General features: G+C 41.2%; 1 protein-coding gene across 6 annotated transcripts in view; it reads right to left on the bottom strand.

Moving 5' to 3' along the window:
- The window catches only part of ILRUN (inflammation and lipid regulator with UBA-like and NBR1-like domains), a 128,173-nt gene that overhangs the window by 17,590 nt on the left and 88,105 nt on the right, over positions 1 to 22,478 (bottom strand). For 3 of the 6 annotated variants that reach the window (XM_089918857.1, XM_089918858.1, XM_089918856.1), the window contains one exon: positions 13,141 to 13,469. In XM_089918857.1, coding sequence (XP_089774983.1) covers positions 13,141 to 13,469 — 329 coding nt within the window. Of the gene's footprint in view, positions 1 to 13,140; positions 13,470 to 22,478 lie in introns of those variants that run through there. The other 3 variants (XM_089918861.1, XM_089918863.1, XM_089918860.1) reach the window with 2 other exon arrangements.

The following is a 22,478-nucleotide window of genomic DNA, read 5'->3' as shown; positions in this document are numbered from 1 at the left end:
CCATTTTTCTAGGTTCAACATGTATGCGTTAATATACAATATTTGTTTTTCTCTTTCTGACTTACTTCACTCTGTATGACAGTCTCTAGATCCATCCACGTCTCAACAAATGACCCAATTTCGTTCCTTTTTATGGCTGAGTAATATTCCATCATATATATGTGCCACATCTTTATCCATTCGTCTGTCGACGGGCATTCAGGTTGCTTCCATGACCTGGCTATTGTAAATAGTGCTGCAATGAACACTGGGGTGCATGTGCCTTTTTAAATTGTGAAATTCTCTGGGTATATGCCGAGTAGTGGGATTGCAGGGTCATATGGTAATTCTATTTTTAGTTTTTTTAAGGAACCTCCATACTGTTCTCCATAGTGACTGTATCAGTTTACATTCCCACCAACAATGCAAGAGGGTTCCCTTTTCTCCACACCCTCTCCAGCATTTGTTGTTCGTAGATTTTCTGATGAAGCCCATTCTAACTGGTGTGAGGTGATACCTCATTGTAGTTTTGATTTGCATTTCTCTAATAATTAGTGATGTTGAGCAGCTTTTCATGTGCTTCTTGGCCATCTGTATGTCTTCTTTGGAGAAATGTCTGTTTAGGTCTTCTGCCCCTTTTTGGATTGGGTTGTTTGTTTTTTTAATATCGAGCTGCATGAGCTGTTTATATATATTGGAGATTAATCCTTTGTCCGTTGATTCATATGCAAATATTTTCTCCCATTCTGAGGGTTGTCTTTTCATCTTGTTTATGGGTTCCTTTGCTGTGCAAAAGCTTTTAAGTTTGTTTATTTATTTTTGTTTTTATTTCCATTACTCTAGGAGGTGGATAAAAAAAGATCTTGCTGTGATTTATGTCAAAGAGTGTTCTTCTTATGTTTTCCTCTAAGAGTTTTATAGTGTCTGGTCTTACATTTAGGTCTCTAATCCATTTTGAGTTTATTTTTGTGTATGGTGTTAGGGAATGTTCAATTTCATTCTTTTAGATGTAGCTGTCCAGTTTTTCCAGCACCACTTATTGAAGAGACTGTCTTTTCTCCATTGTATATCCTTGCCTCCTTTGTCATAGATTAGTTGACCATAGGTGTGTGGGTTTACCTCTGGGCTTCCTATCTTGTTCCATTGATCTTTGTTTCTGTTTTTGTGCCAGTACCATATTGTCTTGATTACTGTAGCTTTGTAGTATAGTCTGAAGTCAGGGAGTCTGATTCCTCCAGCTCTATTTTTTTCCCTCAGGACTGCTTTGGCTATTCAGGGTCTTTTGTGTCTCCATACAAATTTTAAGATTTTTTGTTCTAGTTCTGTAAAAACTGCCATTGGTAATTTGATAGGGATTGCATTGAATCTGTAGATTGCTTTGGGTAGTACAGTCATTTTCACAATATTGATTCTTCCAATCCAAGAACATGGTATATCTCTCCATCTGTATCATCTTTAATTTCTTTCATCAGGGTCTTATAGTTTTCTGCATACAGGTCTTCTGTCTCCCTAGGTAGGATTATTCCTAGGCATTTAATTCTTTTTGTTGCACTGGTAAATGGGTGTTTCCTTTATTTCTCTTTCAGATTTTTCATCATTAGTGTATAGGAATGCAGGATACTTCTGTGCATTGATTTTGTATCCTGCTACTTTACCAAATTCATTGATTAGCTCTAGTAGTTTTCTGGTGGCATCTTTAGGATTCTCTATGTATAGTATCATGTCATCTGCAAACAGTGACAGTTTTACTTCTTCTTTTCCAATTTGTATTCCTTTTATTTCTTTTTCTTCTCTGATTGCCAAGGCTAGGACTTCCACAAGTATGTTGAATAATAGCGGTAAGAGTGGACATCCTTGTCTTGTTCCTGATCTTAGAGGAAATGCTTTCAGTTTTTCACCATTGAGAATGATGTTTGTTGTGGGTTTGCCATATATGGCCTTTATTATGTTGAGGTAGGTTCCCTCTATGCCCACTTTCTGGAGAGTTTTTATCATAAATGGGTGTTGAATTTTGTCAAAAGCTTTTTCTGCATCTATTGAGATGATCATATGGTTTTTCTTCTTCAATTTGTTAATATGGTGTATCACATTGATTGATTTGCATATACTGAAGAATCCTTGGATCCCTGGGATAAATCCCACTTGATCATGGTGTATGATCCTTTTAACGTGTTGTTGGATTCTGTTTGCTAGTATTTTGTTGAGGATTTTTGCATCTATATTCATCAGTGACATTGGTCTGTAATTTTCTTTTTTTGTAGTATGTTTGTCTGGTTTTGGTATCAGGGTGATGGTGGGCTCATAGAATGAGTTTAGGAGTTTTCCTTCCTCTGCAATTTTTTGGAAGCATTTGAGAAGGATGGGTGTTAGCTCTTCTCTAAATGTTTGAGAGAATTCACCTGTGAAGCCATCTGGTCCTGGACTTTTGTTTGTTGGAAGATTTTTAATCACAGTTTCAATTTCATTACTTGTGACTGGTCTGTTCATATTTTCTATTTCTTCTTGGTTCAGTCTTGGAAGGTTATATCTTTCTAAGAATTTGTCCATTTCTTCCAGGTTGTCCATTTTATTGGCATAGAGTTGCTTGTCTCTTAGGATGCTTTGTATTTCTGTGGTGTCTGTTGTAACTTCTCCTTTTTCATTTCTAATTTTATTGATTTGAGTCCTCTCCCTCTTTTTCTTGATGAGTCTGGCTAATGGTTTATCAATTTTGTTTATCTTCTCAAAGAACCAGCTTTTAGTTTTATTGATCTTTGCTACTGTTTTCTTTGTTTCTATTTCAGTTATTTCTGCTCTGATCTTTATGATTTCTTTCCTTCTGCTAACTTTGGGTTTTGCTTGTTCTTCTTTCTCTAGTTTCTTTAGGTGTTAAGGCTAGATTATTTATTTGAGATTTTTCTTGTTTCTTGAGGTAGGCTTTTATAGCTATAAACTTCCCTCTTAGAACTGCTTTTGCTGCATCCCATAGGTTTTGGATTGTGGTGTTTTCATTGTCATTTGTCTCTAGGTATTTTTTGATTTCCCCTTTGATTTCTTCAATGATCTCTTGGTTATTTAGTAACGTATTGTTTAGCCTCCATGTGTTTCTGTTTTTTACGTTTTTTCCCTGTAACTGATTTCTAATCTCATAGCATTGTGGTCAGAAAAGATGCTTGATATAATTTCAATTTTCTTAAATTTACTGAGGCTTGATTTGTGACCCAAGATGTGATCTATCCTGGAGAATGTTCCATGCACACTTGAGAAGAAAGTGTAATCTGCTGTTTTTGGATGGAATGTCCTAGAAATATCAATTAAATATATCTGTTCTATTTTGTCATTTAAAGCTTGTGCTTCCTTATTTATTTTCATTTTGGATGATCTGTCCATTGGTGTAAGTGAGGTGTTAGAAGTTCCCCACTATTACTGTGTTATTGTGGATTTCCTCTTTTACCGCTGTTAGCAGTTGCCTTACGTACTGAGGTGCTCCTATGTTGGGTGCATATATATTTATAATTGTTATATCTTCTTCTTGGATTGATCCCTTGATCATTATGTAGTGTCCTTCCTTGTCTCTTGTAACATTCTTTATTTTAAAGTCTATTTTACCTGATATGAGTATTGCTATTTCAGCTTTCTTTTGATTGCCATTTGCATGGAATATCTTTTTCCATCCCCTCACTTTCAGTCTGTATGTGTCCCTAGGTCTGAAGTGGGTCTCTTGTAGACAGCATATATATGGGTCTTGTTTTTGTATCCATTCAGCAAGCCTGTGTCTTTTGGTTGGAGCATTTAATCCATTCATGTTTAAGGTAATTATCGATATGTATGTTCCTATGACCATTTTCTTAATTGTTTTGGGTTTGTTTTTGTAGGGCCTTTTCTTCTCTTGTGTTTCCCACTTAGAGAAGTTCCTTTAGCATTTGTTGTAGAGCTGAATTCTCTTAGCTTTTGCTTGTCTGTAAAGGTTTTGATTTCTCCATCGAATCTGAATGAGATCCTTGCTGGGTAGAGTAAAATTAGTTGTAGGTTCCTCCCTTTCATCACTTTAAGTATATCATGCCACTCCCTTCTGGCTTGTAGAGTTTCTGCTGAGAAATCAGCTGTTAACCTTATGGGAGTTCCCTTGTATGTTATTTGTTGTTTTTCCCTTACTGCTTTCAATGATTTTTCTTTGTCTTTAATTTTGCCAATTTGATTACTATGTGTCTCAGCGTGTTTCTCCTTGGGTTTATCCTGTATGGGACTAGCTGAGTTTCCTGGACTTAGGTGGCTATTTTCTTTCCCACGTTAGGGAAGTTTTCGACTATAATCTCTTCAAATATTTTCTTGCGTCCTTTCTCTCTCTCTTCTCCTCTGGGACCCCTATAGTGCGAATGTTGTTGCGTTTAATGTTGTCCCAAAGGTCTCTTAGGCTGTCTTCATTTTTTTTTTTTTTTTTGCATTACACGGGCCTCTCACTGTTGTGGCCTCTCCCGTTGCGGAGCACAGGCTCCGGACGCGCAGGCTCAGCGGCCATGGCTCATGGGCCCAGCCACTCCGCGGCATGTGGGATCTTCCCGGAACGGGCCATGAACCCATGTCCCCTGCATCGGCAGGTGGACTCTCAATCACTGCGCCACTAAGGAAGCCCTGTCTTCATTTCACTCTTTTTTCTTTATTCTGTTCTGCATCAGTGAATTCCACCATTCTGTCTTCCAGGTCAGTTATCCGTTCTTCTGCCTCAGTTATTCTGCTATTGATTCCTTCTAGTGTAGTTTTCATTTCAGTTACTGTATTGTTCATCTCTGTTTGTTCTTTAATTCTGCCAGGTCTTTGTTAAACATTTCTTGCATCTTCTCGTTCTTTGCCTCCATTGATTTTCCGAGGTTCTGGATCATCTTCACTATCATTATTCTGAATTCTTTTTCTGGAAGGTTGCCTATCTCCACTTCATTTAGTTGTTTTTCTGGGGTTTTATCTTGTTCCTTCATCTGGTACATAGCCCTCTGCCTTTTCATCTTGCCTATCTTCCCGTGAATGTGGTTTTTGTTCCACAGGCTGCAGGACTGTAGTTCTTCTTGCTTCTGCTGTCTGCCCTCTGGTGGATAAGGCTATGTAACCTCATACTTTTGAATTATACTTATCTGCTTGAATTTCACCAGTCCCACTTCGAGAATTTTCATCAGAAATTAAAATGCTAAATTCAGAGTACAGGGAAAAGAATACGTCCTTACAACTGAAGTAAAATATGCTATCTTGGGAACACTAGCTCTGTTTCAGCTACAAGACTGCCCAGCATCAGCTCAGCCTATAACAATGCTCAGAGTCCCAAAGCAAAGAAGACGGAGCTGAACGTTCCACTTTGAAGCTGCTGAGGTACAAAAGAGAGAGTTCCTGGAAATACTTTTTATTCTCAGTCAGATAGTAATGTTACAAACAACAAAAGACATTTTCTAAGGCTCACAGTGTTTGCTTGATTTATTTTTAAAGTGCACACATGACCCATGCCAATGCAAACACCAACAAGGCTGGGAGGACTTTGCTGGTTCCTCAGGGTTTTCAAAAGAGAGACATCTTAATATCATTAAACCAGAGTTTCCTGGCAAACCCCTTCTGTACGGAATGTGCTAATTTGCCAGCAAACAGGGGCAGGTTCCTCAGTTGCTGGGCACTGCTTCCTTCTTGGTCACAAATTCTTTTGTAGTTCCTGAAGATGAACAAGAAGGTCTCTACAACCTGACACTAAGTGTATAAACTACCTTCAGAGAACAGCAAACGAACTTTGCTTCTGCCAGCAAGCCTCAGCATAGTGTGGTGTAGAAGAACACTAGACTCCAACTGGGTTCCCTGGGTTCCAGCCCATGGCCCACCCCCAATTTGCTGTGTGAATGTGAGCAAGTCACTTACAACTTCCTTATTGTTTTGTCAAATGAAGAGTATAACTAACTACAAAAGTCACAAGAGTGTCGTGAATTAAGAATAAGAATAAATGCAGTAGAGGTGCTTTGAGTAACAGCAGTTTTACATGTTAGACAGATAGCATTAAGCTCAGTCCTTGGACCTCTTCTCCATCTATACCAGTGGTTTCCAAGTAGGGAAGTTTTGCTCCTGCCCCAGGGGGCATTTGGCAATGTCTGGAGATGTTTTTGGCTCTTGCACTTGGGGCTAGGGAGGTACTACTGGCATCCAGTGGGTAAAGGCCAGGGATGCTGCTGAACATCTTACGATGCATAAGATCCATACCACACTGCCCTCTGAAGCAAAAGAAGACGCATCCGGCCTAAAATGTCAATAGGCTTACTCTGTTGGCTGAGAAAACCCTGCTTTACATAGACTCATCACTTTGTGGATTGCAGCCAGGCTCATAGCATTAGATACCATCCACATGAAATGACTCCCAAATTTTTTATCTCCACCCAAACCCTCTCTCCTAAACTCTATGTCCAATCTGGATATACAGCAGCCTACTTGATACCTCCATCTGGATGCCAGTGTACCCAAAATGAATTCCTGATCTCTCCCCACCGCTACCATAGCCTTTCTTCTCTCTGTGGATGGCAATTTTACCCTTTTATTTGCTCAGGCCAAAAACTTTGGTGTCATCATTTATTCCCTCTTACACCCTGCTTCCAACCCATTAGCAAATCCTGTTAGTGCTAGCTAACAAACCAGATCCAGACACAGACCTTTTACCTCTGCTACCAATCTGGTCCAAAACACCCATTCTCTTTACCTAGATGATTGCACTAACTTCCCTACTGGTCCCCTGCTTCTATCCTTGCCCTGTACTCTCCACAAGAGAGCCAGAGAGTGATCCTTTTACTCTCTGGCATGAAGTCAGACCACATCACCCCTCTGCTCAAAATCCTTCAGTGGTTCCTTCTGTCCCTCAGTGCAAAAGCCCAAAGCTTCACAAAGGCCACAAATCCTTCCATGATCTGGTTTTCATCCCCTGACTTCACTTCCCTCTACCCTGTTCCTACCCACTCTGGTCTTGAACAAACCAGGTGAACTTCCACCTCAGGACTTGTACTGACTGTAAAATATTCTTTCTCCAGATGGCCTTTGCAGAAACTAGATCTGGCTTTAAAGGGAGTTAGATCGCCCCTAAGTATGTTCTAGTTTTAAAATACTAAGTATGTTCAAAGGGAGATGTTAAATTCATTACAGAAAAATGGAAAACTCCAGAGACTGTATCTTTTGGCCACAATCAGGAATAGACAGGTGACTTCAAGAGGTATAGGTGCTGCTGTCACAAAAGTGAGTTAACGGAAATTTCAACGTCACCAAAAATCTAAACCCAAGTGACCATGGAGGTTCTAGGGAATCTTTTCCCTTCATAGAGGCTGGAGAGAAAGGCTGATTTCTGTAGCTTCCATAGATAACAGCTTGTGGAGAGAAGGGGTTTAGCAGTAGAGAAGTCACATAATAGCTGGCCAATAATTGGCTTGATCCTCATTTGAAATGTAGCAGTGTACCACAGAAAGCATGCATGCTCTCCCTAGCCCACAGCTGTCAGTTCAGCTGATAAAAATACGTACCTGAACACTATTTGTAACTAGGAAGCAATGTAGTGGATCGTAAGAGAGCAGGCTCAGGAGTCAAAAACAACTAGTTTTGTTCATATCCTCGTTTTACCACTTTCTAGCTGCATGACCTTGGGCAGGTCATGAAACCTGTGAACCTCAAGTCTCAGCAGCTGTAAATAGGGATAATGACAGTGCCTGTATCATGGTCCTGTTGTGTGGACTAAATGAAGTAATGCATGTCAAACTGCTGCCTCTGCCTCTGGGGAACAAATACTGGGGGCTGGGAGGCAGGGAGGTGACTAACGTTTTTTGTAATAAACTTTGTAGATCTACTTGACTCCTTAAATTATGTACATTGATGATTTTAACAATAAAAATTAAATTTAAAAAATCCTCAGCACAGTGCCTGGCACATAGTAAGTGCTTAATGAACGGTAGCTTTACAGCTCTGATTACTGCACTCCCGTGGCCGCCACCTGGGAGTAATGTGCATTTGCTACCTGTCCCTTGCCAGAGAACACAAGTTGGATAGAATATCAAGTGACACGAGTTTTCCTTCCACCTTCTCTTTGAGCCATCTTTAAACCTTTCAGGGAAAGGGTCTGCACCTGAGAACGAAGACTCAGGTTTCATGGCAGTGGGAAGGTTATACTGCCCTCTATTGCCATTAGCTCAGCTAAGGACAGCAACCACCTGCTTTTGGGTCAAATTCAGTGCGCTCTGAACTGAGCAGATGTTGGGCCCATCCTTATTAAACTCATCCCTTATTATTATATTAAACTGATTGGCTACTTCAAAGTAGATAATAAGATCCATAAGCCATTACATCCTCAGGCCCATATAGCAAAATATTTGCCTTTTCCAAACCTCTCCCTGTAACCTCTACTACATTTCTAAACCTAAACAGAGAGAAATTAACTCTTCCATGCCTTAGTCAACACAGACAGCAGCAGGTTAGAAGAGAGTTGATTTCTGATATAATAAAAGCAGACTAACTTCTCTAGCTCCAGATCCAAAACACACTAAAGGGTGACTGTCAGAGAGAGAGAGGAGGAGAAGCAGGTGCAAACGTGGGCAGGCAGGGCAGATGGCACTCGGCAGGGGCTGACGCTTGACAAGCATGAGGAACCTCTCCCAAAGATAATAACACATTTCTCCTTCTGAACCAGCACTTGGCGGAAGTAATAACAGTGGCTCAGGCTGTAATCAGTTTAAAGGAGGAGTGTATGACAAACACCAGCTCCAAACATTTTTTTTAAAAAATAAGAGCAAACACAAAATAAGACGCATAGTCCGAGTAACAAAATAAATGAATTTGGGATTCTTTTCAGCTCCCCCAGTGTAAATCATTACTCTTCAGAGAAAGAAAGCAAAGCATTTGGGTTGTCCTGAAGAACACCCTGGTGTCACACTCTTATTCCCAGCTGTCCTGTATAAGACCATTTGGTTGGTGTCTTATTCCTCTGTAAGGCCTTAGAAAACATTGAGAAATTGTGAAAATTACTGGCAAGTAAGAAAAAGAAGTACCTAATTTCAATACGACTTATCTTCTCCTTCCACGCCTCTACAGATTGTTTTTTGCTACTGTACCACTGTCCAAACAGAAGCTGTCCCAGCCTCCAGAGATGAGTCACAGTTAGAATTCATTGCAAGACTAGCCTTGAGTCCACAGAGTGAACACCTACCCTACTGTGACCGTTTGTCCTCAGAGGCTCTTGGGCTAATCACATAAAAAGCGTTCACTAAAACAGCACCTAACCTTCACCAATACTTGGTCTGATTGTTCACCTGGGACAGGTCAGCCACAACTGAGCTGACAATGAGGCCAGCCAATCTTTAACAAAAGCATGGAGTCAGATTTATGAATCCTTGGAGCAGGTCAACATATACTTGCTCACCTTTCTGACTCCCTCTGACAGCTCTCACACAGGGAAGGCCCAGGCCCTCTGGATGTTGTGGGATGGAGCTAGGACAGGCGTTCCCACCCAGAGCTCCCCCATTCTCCCCACCACCACCCCTGCCTGTGGCACAGAGCACTGGGTCCGGAGAGCTTATGGGTTATTCAAGGGTAGCTGGGGAAGGGCTCCAGGGGTGTCCAGTTCCTGGCACTGACAGATGGGCCATTATGTTGACATTCACCCAACCCTCACATAAGATGCATGAAGCAATCTTTTCACTTCATCCTACCAACCTTAGCAAGTTAAACTGTAACTATGGAGGCAGCAGGAAACTGTATCTGCCTACTAAAACTGTGGTCATGGGCTTCCAAGAGCGTCATGCTCTTTCCCAGCCTTCAGGGCAGGCAGGGAATTTCTTTAGAGTAAATCAAATCTATTGCCAACTCAGTGATCCCTGATACCAGGGCATCAGGTACTCCTCCAACCCATCCAATAAAGATGGCACCTGGTGTGAACTGAACACACTTGCCCCAACTCTAGCGCTCTAGGGGGCTCTCATCCTTTCCACTCACTCATAAATAAAAAGGGCTATTTATTATTAAGCCCACATGGTTGGTACATCCTGAGAGTTTAAAAAGTTTTTATTTTTATCAACCAGAAAAAGAAATCACTACTTTAAAGACTCAACAAACAGGGGAACTCTTCCAAAAAAAAAAAAAGACGCCACAGGCAATCCTCAGTTTACATTAGAGCCACTTATCTTATTTCAACTCTGCTTCTTTCACACCTTGATGACACTGCTCATCAACTCAGTTAATGCTTTCGCTCAACACAGCCTCCATCCCAACAGGAAGATCTAAGGAAAGCCCAGGTTCACCTACTAATACCTTTAGTAACGTGGTGCCTGGATGTGAATCCCAGCTCTGCCTCTTGCTAGCTGTGTGATACTGAGGTAAGTTACTTAGCCCCTCGGAGCTTTTATTTTCTTACCAAAATATGAAGATGATACATGTAAAGTACTTGGCACTTACCTGGCACATAGGAATGGTTAAAAAATAACTCTAGTATATACCTGATCTTGTCACTTATAGCCCTTCAGAACCTCAAGTATTCTTGCCTTTAAAAATAAATAAATCTATATTCTCAAGCCAAACACAAATGCTTAGAATCATGAATTATCTCTGCCTTAAGGTATTCATTTAAGTATAGTTCCAATTCTTTTCGAAGCCATTTGTAATTATTTCACCCAAATTTTTTCATCAAATTACTTCATCCAAAGGAACACACTGCAACCAACTGAATGTATCTCCCACTGTCCATCACCCATATCTCCTGACCACACATCCCTTACTCAGTATTCTGCCCTCAGCACTTCAACTGTTCTCCTACCATCATCCTTCCTGTCTTTCCAAACCTGTCCATTCTTTGAAAAGCCCTTTCCATCAACTCCACCTCTACTTCATCTCTGCCTTCCGTAACTCTAACCCCCAGCCATGCACACAAATTATACATTTTGACTGTGCTGTGCTCTACTGACCAAATTCATACTTCACCTTGACTGAATTGTATGCGTGTTTCATCTCCCCTACTGTACTGTGAGCTGCTGGTTGGTAGGGATAACTTCTTTTATTCTTCAAGTTCCCTTACTCAATAATCTACACTGCTCTGTACATCAGTGCAGAAATGTGTTAATAAATACTTACTGATAACTGTCTATGCCCTACCCCATTTCTAAGGAGCCCTAAGAGGTGGAGCTGACTCAACTTTAGCCAGAAATGCTTTCAGAGGACTTGCTTTAAGAGGACTGCTTAACTTAAGAAGAAAAGGAGGCTCCGATTTCTCTTTGGGGTCCAAGTGCCATATTCTCAATGCATTATAGGCAACAGTCTTGTATATCGTCTCCAATGAGAACCTTTTCTCTGTGGTTCTTGAAAATGCTATTTCTAAATGATTCTACAGAGTTCATGAAAAAAATTACATAACATACCATGAGTTCATCAACCTCAAGAAATATCTCAATAGCCTCACCATAGCCCAGCCCTTCCAAAAAAGAGCAGCATGGCAGGACCTCAATTAAGGCTGGTAGGTAATCCATTCAGACAACCCCCACCCCACCCTGGGCCAGGGCAATGACAGACTTAAAAGGTATCAGGCCCTAAAGCCCTAAAGGAGTGAAAAACAACTAACAGGCTCACAACTCAGGAAAACGAGTGCAGTGCACTGGCCAGGAACACCAGCCCTCTCCTAAGACTACAGTGATAGCTAAGCCAGGGAGTTTACAGTCGGGTGAAGGGGCTTCCATTACAGAAAGCACTGGAGCAACTGGTTTTGCCTCCTCCAACTCTCATCTTCCCATTACACTCAACTGCCCTAAAGTTCTCCTTCTAACAGGGCATGCTTAGCCTAGGGCCTATACCACCCAGAACAGTCATACCCTGGAGGGTTAAATTTAAGGAAGAGAAATCTGGAGCAATAGGAACTTAGTGGAAAATCTTTTGTTAGAGTATTAAGATGTGAAGTCTTTCCTCAAATATAAGCCATTTATTGCCTTGCCAATTTACTTCTCTCATATCCTGTATGACTAACATGATTCCACACAATCCTTTATAATGACCATCCAACCAATAAATCAATCCTGTTGCACTACTGTTGAATGAAGTCCCTCTTACTGGTCCCTGTGGAGAAAGAGAATTCATATCACCAAGTTTCTTTTCTTAATTTGCCTCTGGATCTAGACCACATATAAAGCACTGGTCAGAAAAATGCCATTCTTACAACAGAGTGAGTTGTCCCTCAAATAAACATTATTTTTAAAAATTTGAGGGTGAATGCCAACACAAAGCAAGGAAAGACTTAACAGTTATACGATTATATAGGTGGGAGGCTGGGCCTAATACACCACATTATTAATCAGAGAAGAACGAACAGGAATGTTCACAGGCCCTGCCACACAAATCACCTACAACAGTTAGCGCTTAGCATCAGGGCTTTATTCAACCTACCAAAACCAACAACCAGGAACCATAGTCAACTCGGCGGAGTATGGAAGGTGCTGTTTAATCATCAAGCATAGCGAAACAGATCAAGAAATCAAACACCTAGAAGACTGTCTTAGAATAATCAGGATATTTAAAATCATGATTAACTTAACAAACAATTCTCTCACTTATTCCTCACACATGAAAAGTCAAAATATCACTTGGGCCACTCTGGGTTGTAGGTGAGGAGGTAGATGGGCCATAAGAGACTGGAAAGACATCAACAAGAAGACATGCAAACTAGGTAAATAAATAAACTGGAAGCCCAACAACATTTGGATAGGATACAACATTAGGATAAATAATTGAGCTTTTTTTTTGGTCTATTTCCTCAGGAAAAACACCCCACCCAAAACCAAAAAAACACAGTAGGAACAAATTCCAAAGGTGTGCTGTTGCTCTACACTTGGTATATGCATTTACACTGGAAGAATGGCTGGTGATATTTTGACTTTCTTTTTTTTTAAAGCTAAAGGTAAAGAACTCTGTTCTTTCAGCACCCAAACCAGAGCAGAGAGACAGCAGTAAATTATAAATGTGGATGGAGTAACATCCACAGGACATGGAGATGGGGGAGGGGGGAGGGGAGAAGGGGTAGGTTTTTGTGCTGTTGCATTGGCAGGAGAGCTAAGCAGTCTTAAAGAACATTCTAGGCTTCTAGGTTTGCCATGAAGGAGTATCACAAATCCCAAGGCCCACCACCTACCCCTTCTCCTCTTCTCCGAGGGCACCTACCTTACTGTAAGTCACTACTGATAAGTTGTTTGCGTGACTGCTGGGGGACAGATTTACAGAGTTCTGTGAGAGTCTATTCTCATCTTGCTCGGTTTGGTCAGGAGCAGGAGCCCATGTGTTTTTGCTGATCGAGTCGAACTCGGAACCCCCAGGGTCTTTTAAGTTGTTTTCATCTGATTGTCGGTTCTTTTGGGGAGAGGCAAACGGGTTGAAGTTTCCTTCTACCTTGCGATGTGGCTGTGTGTTGAACTCCGTTTCAAAAGATGACAGCTGCTGCGTTACTCCTAAAAGTCCACCCACCTCCACACTGAGAATGACCCAGATGACATCTGAAACGAAAAGGCAATTCATGTCAATGCCAGGCATACCCTCAAGGCTCAAAGCAGCCACCACAGAGAACCCCAAACACCACCCAAACCATAAGATGAAATGTTTCTCTACATGCTAGTTTAGAAGCTTACTGACAAAGTTATCCAGTACATTTGCATTGCATGCAGTTCTACATTTTTGGTAACGTCAAATTCATACTCTGGTACAAATTCAGCAGACGTCTGTGGTGAGACCCATGAAACTATCTGTAAAAAGGTTACTAGTTGATTTTGATGCATAACCATATTTTGGAAATCATTACTCCAGAGAACAATGATCAATATATAGAAACCCAAAAGCTATTTTTCCAGAATTACAAGCTCTTTGCGGTTTTTGCTTTATTTTGTACATGGTTAACTCAGAAAACTCAGGCAGGCATAACTCTTGAGTCAAAAACAATGCTTATATTTACTAAAACTGCAACTTATCAACACCCCCCCACACACACTTTGGGGCAATTTAGAGTGACCTGCCCAAACTAGGACAACTGAGAGTAAAAGAGGGAGTTATTAATTACACCAGGACACAGTTGTAAGCCAGCACTAATCCTGACATATTAGAACAGATATCACCCTGGCTATTTTCACCATCTATGTGTTCAAAAGATACCAAAATTTAGTATGCCTGAGACTTTCTATTGATAAAATAATCAAATTTAATACCAACTTTGCCTTTCTGTCAGATAGGGAAACCCTACCATCTACATTGAAACCATAAGAGATTTGTTTTAAAAGATGCACCGTCAGACTTTTGGTCATAATTCAGTTCTTTATTTCCTCAACTGTCAAAGCCATGGGTTCAAAAAGAAATGAATAAAGTAAGCGGCACTTCAATGTGATGTTCAGCACCTCAATTCAGAGAACAGTGGCATCTACTTTCCTGATGGAAGGTTTTCAAAAAGCAAGCTATAGAAAGGCCAAGAAGCTTTTAAGTGTGAACCTTGTTGAAAACAAATATGAAAAATTGTTCAGGCTCCTAAACAAGTGGTATAAGGTTGACAGAAAGAGGCAGATAAAACTTCATCAGTTAGCTACCTGGAAATACAGTAGTCTCCTTTACCCATGATTCACTTTTCATGGTTTCAGTTACCCACGTCAATGGTGGTCCAAAAATATTAAATGGAAAGTGCCAGAAGTAAACAATTCATAAGTTTTACATTGCGCACTGTTCTGAGTAGTGTGATGAAATCTCTCACTGTCCTGCTCCATCCTATCTGGATGTGAATCATCCCTTTGTCCACCGTATCCACGCTATATACGCTATCTGCTCGTTAGGCACTTAGTAGCCATATAAGTTATCAGATTGACAATCACAATCGGGTACTGCAAAAGTGAGAGCCACAATGAGTGATAAGTGCTTAGTTAAGATGGAAAAGGCATTAAATTTGGACAATAAGATATTTTGAGAGAGACCACATTCACATAACTTTGATTACAGTATATTGTTATAACTGTTCAACTGAATTATTATTGTTGTTAATCTCTTACTGTGCCTAATTTGTAAATTAGGCTTTATCATAGGTAGGTATGTATAGGAAAAAACACAGTATATATAGAGCTCAGTACTGTCTGTGGTTTCAACATCCGTACTAGGGGTCTCGGAGCATATGCCCCACAGATAAGTGGTGGGCTACTGTATAATATATAAGCCTAGAACAAATACACTTAAAAGGAAATTGAAGGAAACTAAGGAAAACTCTTGGGCTGTGTTTGCTCTCAATTTTCAATCTAGGTTCTACAGCTGAGGAAGGGGATCTTAAGTGTCAGAGAGCCATAAATACTCGATTTAAGGTTAGTGATTTGGAAGCTGTATTAAGAACTTGGTTGTATCCAAACAGCTATGAGCCAAAACCTTAGTAAGTAGAGATGCAGTGACATCTACTGTTCACTTCTATAATGAGCAACTCTTTTTACCTCCTGTGAAGAGGAAGAAAGCCACTAGCAACACTAGTATGGATCACAGGAATAGGCATACATCCCAGACACACTTACCATTAAAGCAAATGTGAATCTTTACGTAAACTAGTATCATAAAAGTTCAACCTGGGCTTCCCTGGTGGCACAGTGGTTAAGAATCCTCCTGCCAAGGCAGGGGACACGGGTTCAAGCCCTGGTCCAGGAAGATACTACACGCCATGGAGCAACTAACCCTGTGCGCCACAACTACTGAGCCTGCGCTCTAGAGCCTGTAAGCCACAACTACTGAAGCCTGCGCACCTAGAGCCCACGCTCCACAACAAGAGAAGCCACCGCAGTGAGAAGCCCGCGCGCCGCAACAAAGAGGAGCCCCCGCTCGCCACAAGGAGAGAAAGCCCGCGCACAGCAACAAAGACCCAACGCAGCCAAAAATAAATAAAAATAAAAAAATTTATTAGAAAAAAAAGAAAGTTCAACCTGCTGATTTAACACTGTAAACAAAGACAGGCAGAGTACCTTTTCACTTAGAAATCTGTAACAGTGCCAGTAATGGTGGGTCAGATGACTTTTATTGAAGACTTGCTCAGTCTCATAAACCAATATAATATGGGCCTTAAAAAACAATGCAATGGCAGGCAGCCTGAGGGAGACTCATTCTGTGCTCTCTAATTCTAGGCTTTCTAACCAAAGGCAACATTCCTTCACTCTACTATTCATTTCTTCCAGGCGGATACGCCTTGTCTTACAGTACATTAATTCCTACTTTTGTCTTCCACCCATCTGTTTTCCAAAATCCTTTTGTAAGTACGTGGTATGTTTAGCATACTCAGCTACAGGTAATAGTCTTTGTTCTCTTAGCTCAGGAAACTAAATGCTTGTGAGAAAGGACAGACTGTTCTGAAGGCTGTTAGCAGTACGAGACTAATGACATTTTCCCCCCTGGCTTTGAGAACTAAAGCTTCTTTAATACAACTCACTGGGCCTTATCATACTTAAAGCCACCACACTCTCTTCACCTTGGCTATTTTTCTGTACTGTTCACAGATTCTACATAGTAGCTGTAAAAGGAATGTCACTTAAGAAGTCACTGATTTATAAACACCAATAATTAAAATTCCAGTTCTGATCCTCCAAAGTTACTATCGTGATGGGTCATTATGAACAGTACACCATGCCTTCTACATGGTACTCTCTGAGCCCTCCAGGTACTACCTATAGACCTCACATTTCGGAACGTGTTCATCCCACACATAGTGTGTGTGGGTTTCTTTTAATCAAACAATAAAAAGGATGAAGATGAGCCCAATAAGCTTATTTCAGAGGTTGACCATTTCCAATTCTTATCAGAACACCTTAATTACTAAGATTAAAACTGCCAGCCAGATATTTCACTATTGCTGATGATAAAATCACAGCTGTAAGGAATCTTAGGGGTCATCTAACGGAACTGCTTCACTTTCTAGATGAAGGATCTGAGGTCTGGAGGTAGAAGTGATGGGCCTAAGATCAGACTTCAAGTTAGAAGTTGGCCATGATGATGACCAAGAACTTCCAGCTCTTAGTATAGCTTTTTAAACCCATACTTGTTTCTTCCCAACAGGAATTTGGGAAGCCAAGTGCCCAGGGAACGAAACCTATAGTTAAGTCAGTCCCATTTTAGTATCTTTACTGACAGACATATGAAACAAGAATGGTGTCCTAGAAAAGTAGCCAAGAAAGTAAAACCAAGTGCCAAGCCTACACAGTCAGGGCTTAGTAAGCCAATGGAGAAACCAATTTTAGAATGTCTTGCCTTAAAGTAATTTTTAAAAAGCACCTGAGACAGAACTTTGGAGATAGAAGGTACTGTAAATATTATTTCATTCAACTTGTCCTTTTTACATATGATAAAACCTTTAATAATAAGTAAAAACCTTATTAATAATAAGTATACATTTCCTTTTGTAGAAATGTGTAATAAATTGCTGAAGAGAGAACATAACCTTTTATTTCTTAAGTTTAGACTATGAGAAGTGTAGAATAAAAGGAAAATATTTTACTTTGAGCCCAAGTCCATAATCTTAATCAATCATGCTGACATACAAAGACATCTCAGATTATGGTAAGAATATTAAAAACATTTGCATATATCTAAAAGCTAGCATCATGGGTCAAATCACATCATAATAAATGTAAACAAGTACCTATGATTTGTCCACTAAAATAGAATTGTTAAAAATAGTACAATATTAGAACTGGTAAATTTGTTTCTTGTGGGAATACAGGTTACAATATATGTACAGTAAGGGTACAGGTATACTGGGTTGAACAAATAAGTAAATGGATGGTGGGAGCAAGGTTTTTCGTTATCAAAGAACAGGAAAGCAAGCAAAGAAGGAATTCTAAAATAAACCCTGTGGTACTGGATTAAAGCCAGAGACATCAATATAAACGAAACACAGAAACAATTATAGATATGTCTGTATACAAAGGTTAGTATGTATACATATACTATCTAGCCCTATCTGCTAAGATGGCCTAGAAGTAATGATACCCCGCTAGCAATGAACATACCTAGTGCTCAGAAGTTTCTAAATACTACTCTCCAATAAAAAGAACAAGGGCTTCTTGGAGAAATGGCTGATTCTAGGGCTGGGGCATGGAAATATAAGAAAAGCCTGGAACATCTTGTTGTACCAGAAAGTAAGGAAGTGGTCAAAACACAAAAGGATAGGAGCAGGTTACAGGGATACAGGAGCCACCTGAAAGAGCTCCCTCTGGAGCTGGAACAATCTGGGCAACAAAATAAATAATGTAGCACTGGACTGTAACTCCAACTATAAAATAAATATACCTGAGTATATTTATTAACTATGAGTCCGTAGTTATATAGAAGTGACAAACTTCCTTACAAAGAATTCCAAATAATATATAAAGATACTCTCCCTTCCAAGAGGTGGAGCTTAATTCTATACACCCCCCCAGGGACTTCCCTGGTGGTTCAGTGGGTAACACTCTGCGCTCCCAATGCAGGGGGCCCGGGTTCAATCCCTGGTTGGGCAACTAGATCCCACATGCATGCCGAGACTAAGAGTTTGCATGCTGCAACGAAAAAAAGCTCGCATGTTGCAAGACCCGGCAGGGCATAAATATTTTAAAAAATAAAATATTTTTTATTTTATTTTATTTATTGCAAGACCCGGCAGGGCATAAATATTTTAAAGAATAAAAAATAAAATATTTTAAAAAATAACAAGACCCGGCAGGGCATAAATATTTTAAAAACACACCCTCCAACCCACTCTATCTTAGTGATAGAGTAGGGAAAGAGAAAAGGTGTAACTTTACAGTGGAGAAACTGGCAAACTACTCAACCTAGTGACCAAGGTTAATATCACCAGTGATGTTATGCAAATATCAAGTACCCTCCACCCCCACAGGCCACTTCACCTTCACAGTATTCTTCCCCAAACCCATAACATCAGTCTAACCATGTGGAAAACATCAGATAAGCTCAGACTGGGGGACATTATAAAGCAGGGGTCTCCAACCCCCAGGCCACAGACTGGTACTTGTCCATGGCCTATTAGGAACTGGGCTGCACAGCAGGAGGTGAATGGCAGGTGAGCAACCAAAGCTTCATCTGTGTTTACAGCCGCTCCCCACCGTTCGCATTACCGCCTGAGCTCCGCCTCCTGTCAGGTCAGCGGTGGCATTAGATTCTCAGAGGGGCGCGAACCCTACTGTGAACTGCGCATGCGAGGGATCGAGGTTGAGTGCTCCTTATGAGAATGTAATGCCTGATGATCTGAGGTGGAGCTGAGGCGGTGATGCTAGCGCTGGGGAGTGGCTGCAAATACAGACTATCATTAGCAGAGAGGTTTGACTGCACAGAGACCATAATAAATCAACTGCTTGCAGACTCATATCAAAACTCCATCAGTGAGTGGCAAGTGAAAACGAGCTCAGGGCTCCCACTGATTCTGCATTATGGTGAGTTGTATAATTATTTCATTACATATTACAATGTAATAATAACAGAAATAAAGTGCACAATAAATGTAATGTGCTTGAATCATCCCAAAACCACAGCCACCCCCATCCGTGGAAAAATTGTCTTCCACAAAACTGGTCTCTGGTGCCAAAAAGGTTGAGGTCCGCTGTTATAAAGGATACTTTATATAAAGGATACTTGCCAGTATTCCTCAAAACTATCAGGGTTCGTGAAAAACACAGAAAAGACTGAGAAATTGTCACAGATCAGAGGAGACTGGGAGACACGACAACTAAGTGCAATATGGGACCCTAGACTGGTTTCTGGAACAGAAGATTCCTGAGTGGAAAAACTGATGAAATCTAAATAAAGTTTGCAGTTGAGTTCATAGTAATGTACAAATGTTGATGTCTTCATTCTAGCAAGTGTGCCATGATTATGTAAGATGCTAACAATGGGGGAAACTGGGTATATGGGAACTCTGTATCACCTCTGAAACTTTACTGTAAATCTAAAATTGTTCCAAAGTAAAGTTTACTAAAAGAAATTAGTATAGCATTAAAAAAGTGTACTTTCAAACACTAAGAGTTAAAGTTGTAACACAGCCAACACAAACAATTCTCTCTGTAGTGAAGTGACTATAAAGGAGAGTGCTTTGATCTAGCAGGGGGTAGAACAAGGTTCTAGCAGGGGGTAGAACAAGGTTGTAGCAGGGCAGGCAGGAGGGGCTGTCACGCACTCAATTCTTCAGAGGCCTCAAAAAGACCACATCATCAACTGGACACACAAGTCATTCCCATCTGCAGGGAGATCTTGCCCTTCCAGTGCAACCCCTTCTCAGCAGTGCCATAAAGACATTAACAGTCTTCAAACAGGGGGAACAGCAATGACTGCACAAATGAACCATCTTGACGTGGATGTTCGGCTGAAGCTGCCTGACTAGTTCCAGAGCCTGCCTCTGGCGCACAGAAGATGCAAATGGAAGCCACAAAAAGCAAGCAATAAACTGCCACATTAATAGGTTCCACTTGGTCTGGGTTTCCGAAGGGGAAAGGTAGGGGACTCGGTAAAGCACCACCTTCAAAAATCCAGTTTACAAGGACACCTCAAAGTAATTCCAACTGTGGTTAGAACTGAAATCTTATAGGCTTCTGATCTCTAGAGCAACTACCTTGGGCTCGTCCCTAAGAGCTGTAAGAGCACCAGGAGACACAGGCTAGCTTTAGCCTGCATGTACCTACAAGATAACCAGGGAGGCCACTTCTAGATTTGGAGGTTGCAAATTCAAATCCTTCCTAAAGCTCAACTCATCTTCATAGCACAACAGGAACCCCACATTTCCCCTGAGAATTAAGAAACAACTTGGGTCTGTAGAGGTTAAACAGGCTCTAGTCAGCTGCTGGGCTACAAGCTACGGGCTCACATGTCATTTCTAGAGTAGGAAGGCTGGATATGTGCTGCTTGGCTTCAGTGAGAGAGGCTTGAAAGGAGAGAGTCTGAGCACTGGTAAACTAGTGGCCTGAAACATGCCCTAACAGTAAGTAGTGCAAAGGTCAACATTATGAGTATCCTTTTTGTGTCTGCCTCTTTCCAGTCTCAACTTCCAGTCTGTTTTTCTACACTGTTTACTCAACACATGCCTGGCTCTCATGACACCTGCCCAGGCACTCAGATACTTTCACTCTCTATGAACACAACACCTACCTCAGCAACTAGGGGGGAAGATGGGACAGCCAGACTCCAGTTCATTAGCTCCTCAGAGGACAACTCCTGTTTTCTGGGGCCCAGGCCCCATCTACTGCAGAGTGACTGTTGAAGGGCTGTCTCTACTCAGCTCTGCTTCCCTACCCATTCTCACTCCCCACCGCATCTTGCCACAGTGTGCATTAAAGACTTATTCCTTAGTTTCATATTATTCTCAGGAACTTCATTTTAAAATGCAAATGCCCCCTAAAGGAACATATTAAGCTACATTAACTCCATTATCAGATCAACCAACGGGCACAAGTTCACAAAGGGGAGAAGATAAAGAGAAGCCCAAGAAAGAGCACTGGAAGCCTGGATAAGACAAGACAGTGAGGAGTCCCCAGTGCCCATAATAGGAAGAGGGGCTCAGAAAGAAAAGCAGAAATGGCAACAAAAAAGAGACTATTCCTCTTCACAATTTTTTCAAATCATGCCCTATTTAATAATCATGAGGGACTTCCCTGGTGGCACAGTGGTTAAGAATCTGCCTGCCAATGCAGGGGTCATGGGTTCAATCCCTGGTCCAGGAAGATCCCACATGCCGCGGAGCAACTAAGCCCTTGCACCACAACTACTGAGCCTGCGCTCTAGAGCCCGCGAGTCACAACTACTGAGCCTGCACAGTGAGAGCCCGCGCTCTGCAACGAGAGAAGCACCCACACCGCAATGAAGACCCAATGCAGACAAAAATAAAAATTACAAAAAAAAAAAAAAACATGAGTTTTGCCTTAACTTGTATGTGTGGCGGGGGTGGGAGGGCAGGTAATCGCGATCATTGAATCACTTAGTTATTTACTTCAGGTCTGAGGAAATAAGGATCCCTACTTCCCAAACCCAGTAAAATCAGTGCCATGAAACAAAGAGTGAAAACATGTCTGAGACAAAAGATGAAATCAGCTCAGAATGGGGAAAAAAACCCAAATTGCCATTAATCGGGCTGGGAGGACAGACAGAGATAAAGGCAGGTACAAAGAAAATAGGAAACACTATTTCTCCCAAGGTCATACAGCAGCTGTAAAATGCTATAATGACCCTCTCTGAGTGGCTACTGCTTTCTTACCAACGACGCCCCCAGACCAGCTTTGTTACAGCCATCTATTACTAAGGATACCCAACTGCCACCCACGATAGCACCCAAGCCCTAACTAATCCTCACTTCTAGTCCTGCCTCAGAAACAGCAGCCAATCCAAAATTGATCCCACTTCCCTAGAGCCTCCTCAGAATCCTTCAGCAGGAACCCAACCTTACAGAAGCTGCTTCCCTCCTCCCTCTTACTGCACGGCATCCCACACGTCAACTGGAGTGTCTTCCCTCACCACGTATGTCTATCTGG

The sequence above is a fragment of the Delphinapterus leucas genome, chromosome 10, assembly GCF_059928025.1.
Source record: "Delphinapterus leucas isolate spDelLeu-1000000601 "Yukka" chromosome 10, BTC_Dleu_Yukka2, whole genome shotgun sequence".
Classification (NCBI taxonomy): domain Eukaryota; kingdom Metazoa; phylum Chordata; class Mammalia; order Artiodactyla; family Monodontidae; genus Delphinapterus; species Delphinapterus leucas.
Note: the sequence above shows the minus strand (reverse complement) of the source record. Positions and strands in the feature narration are given on the sequence as shown.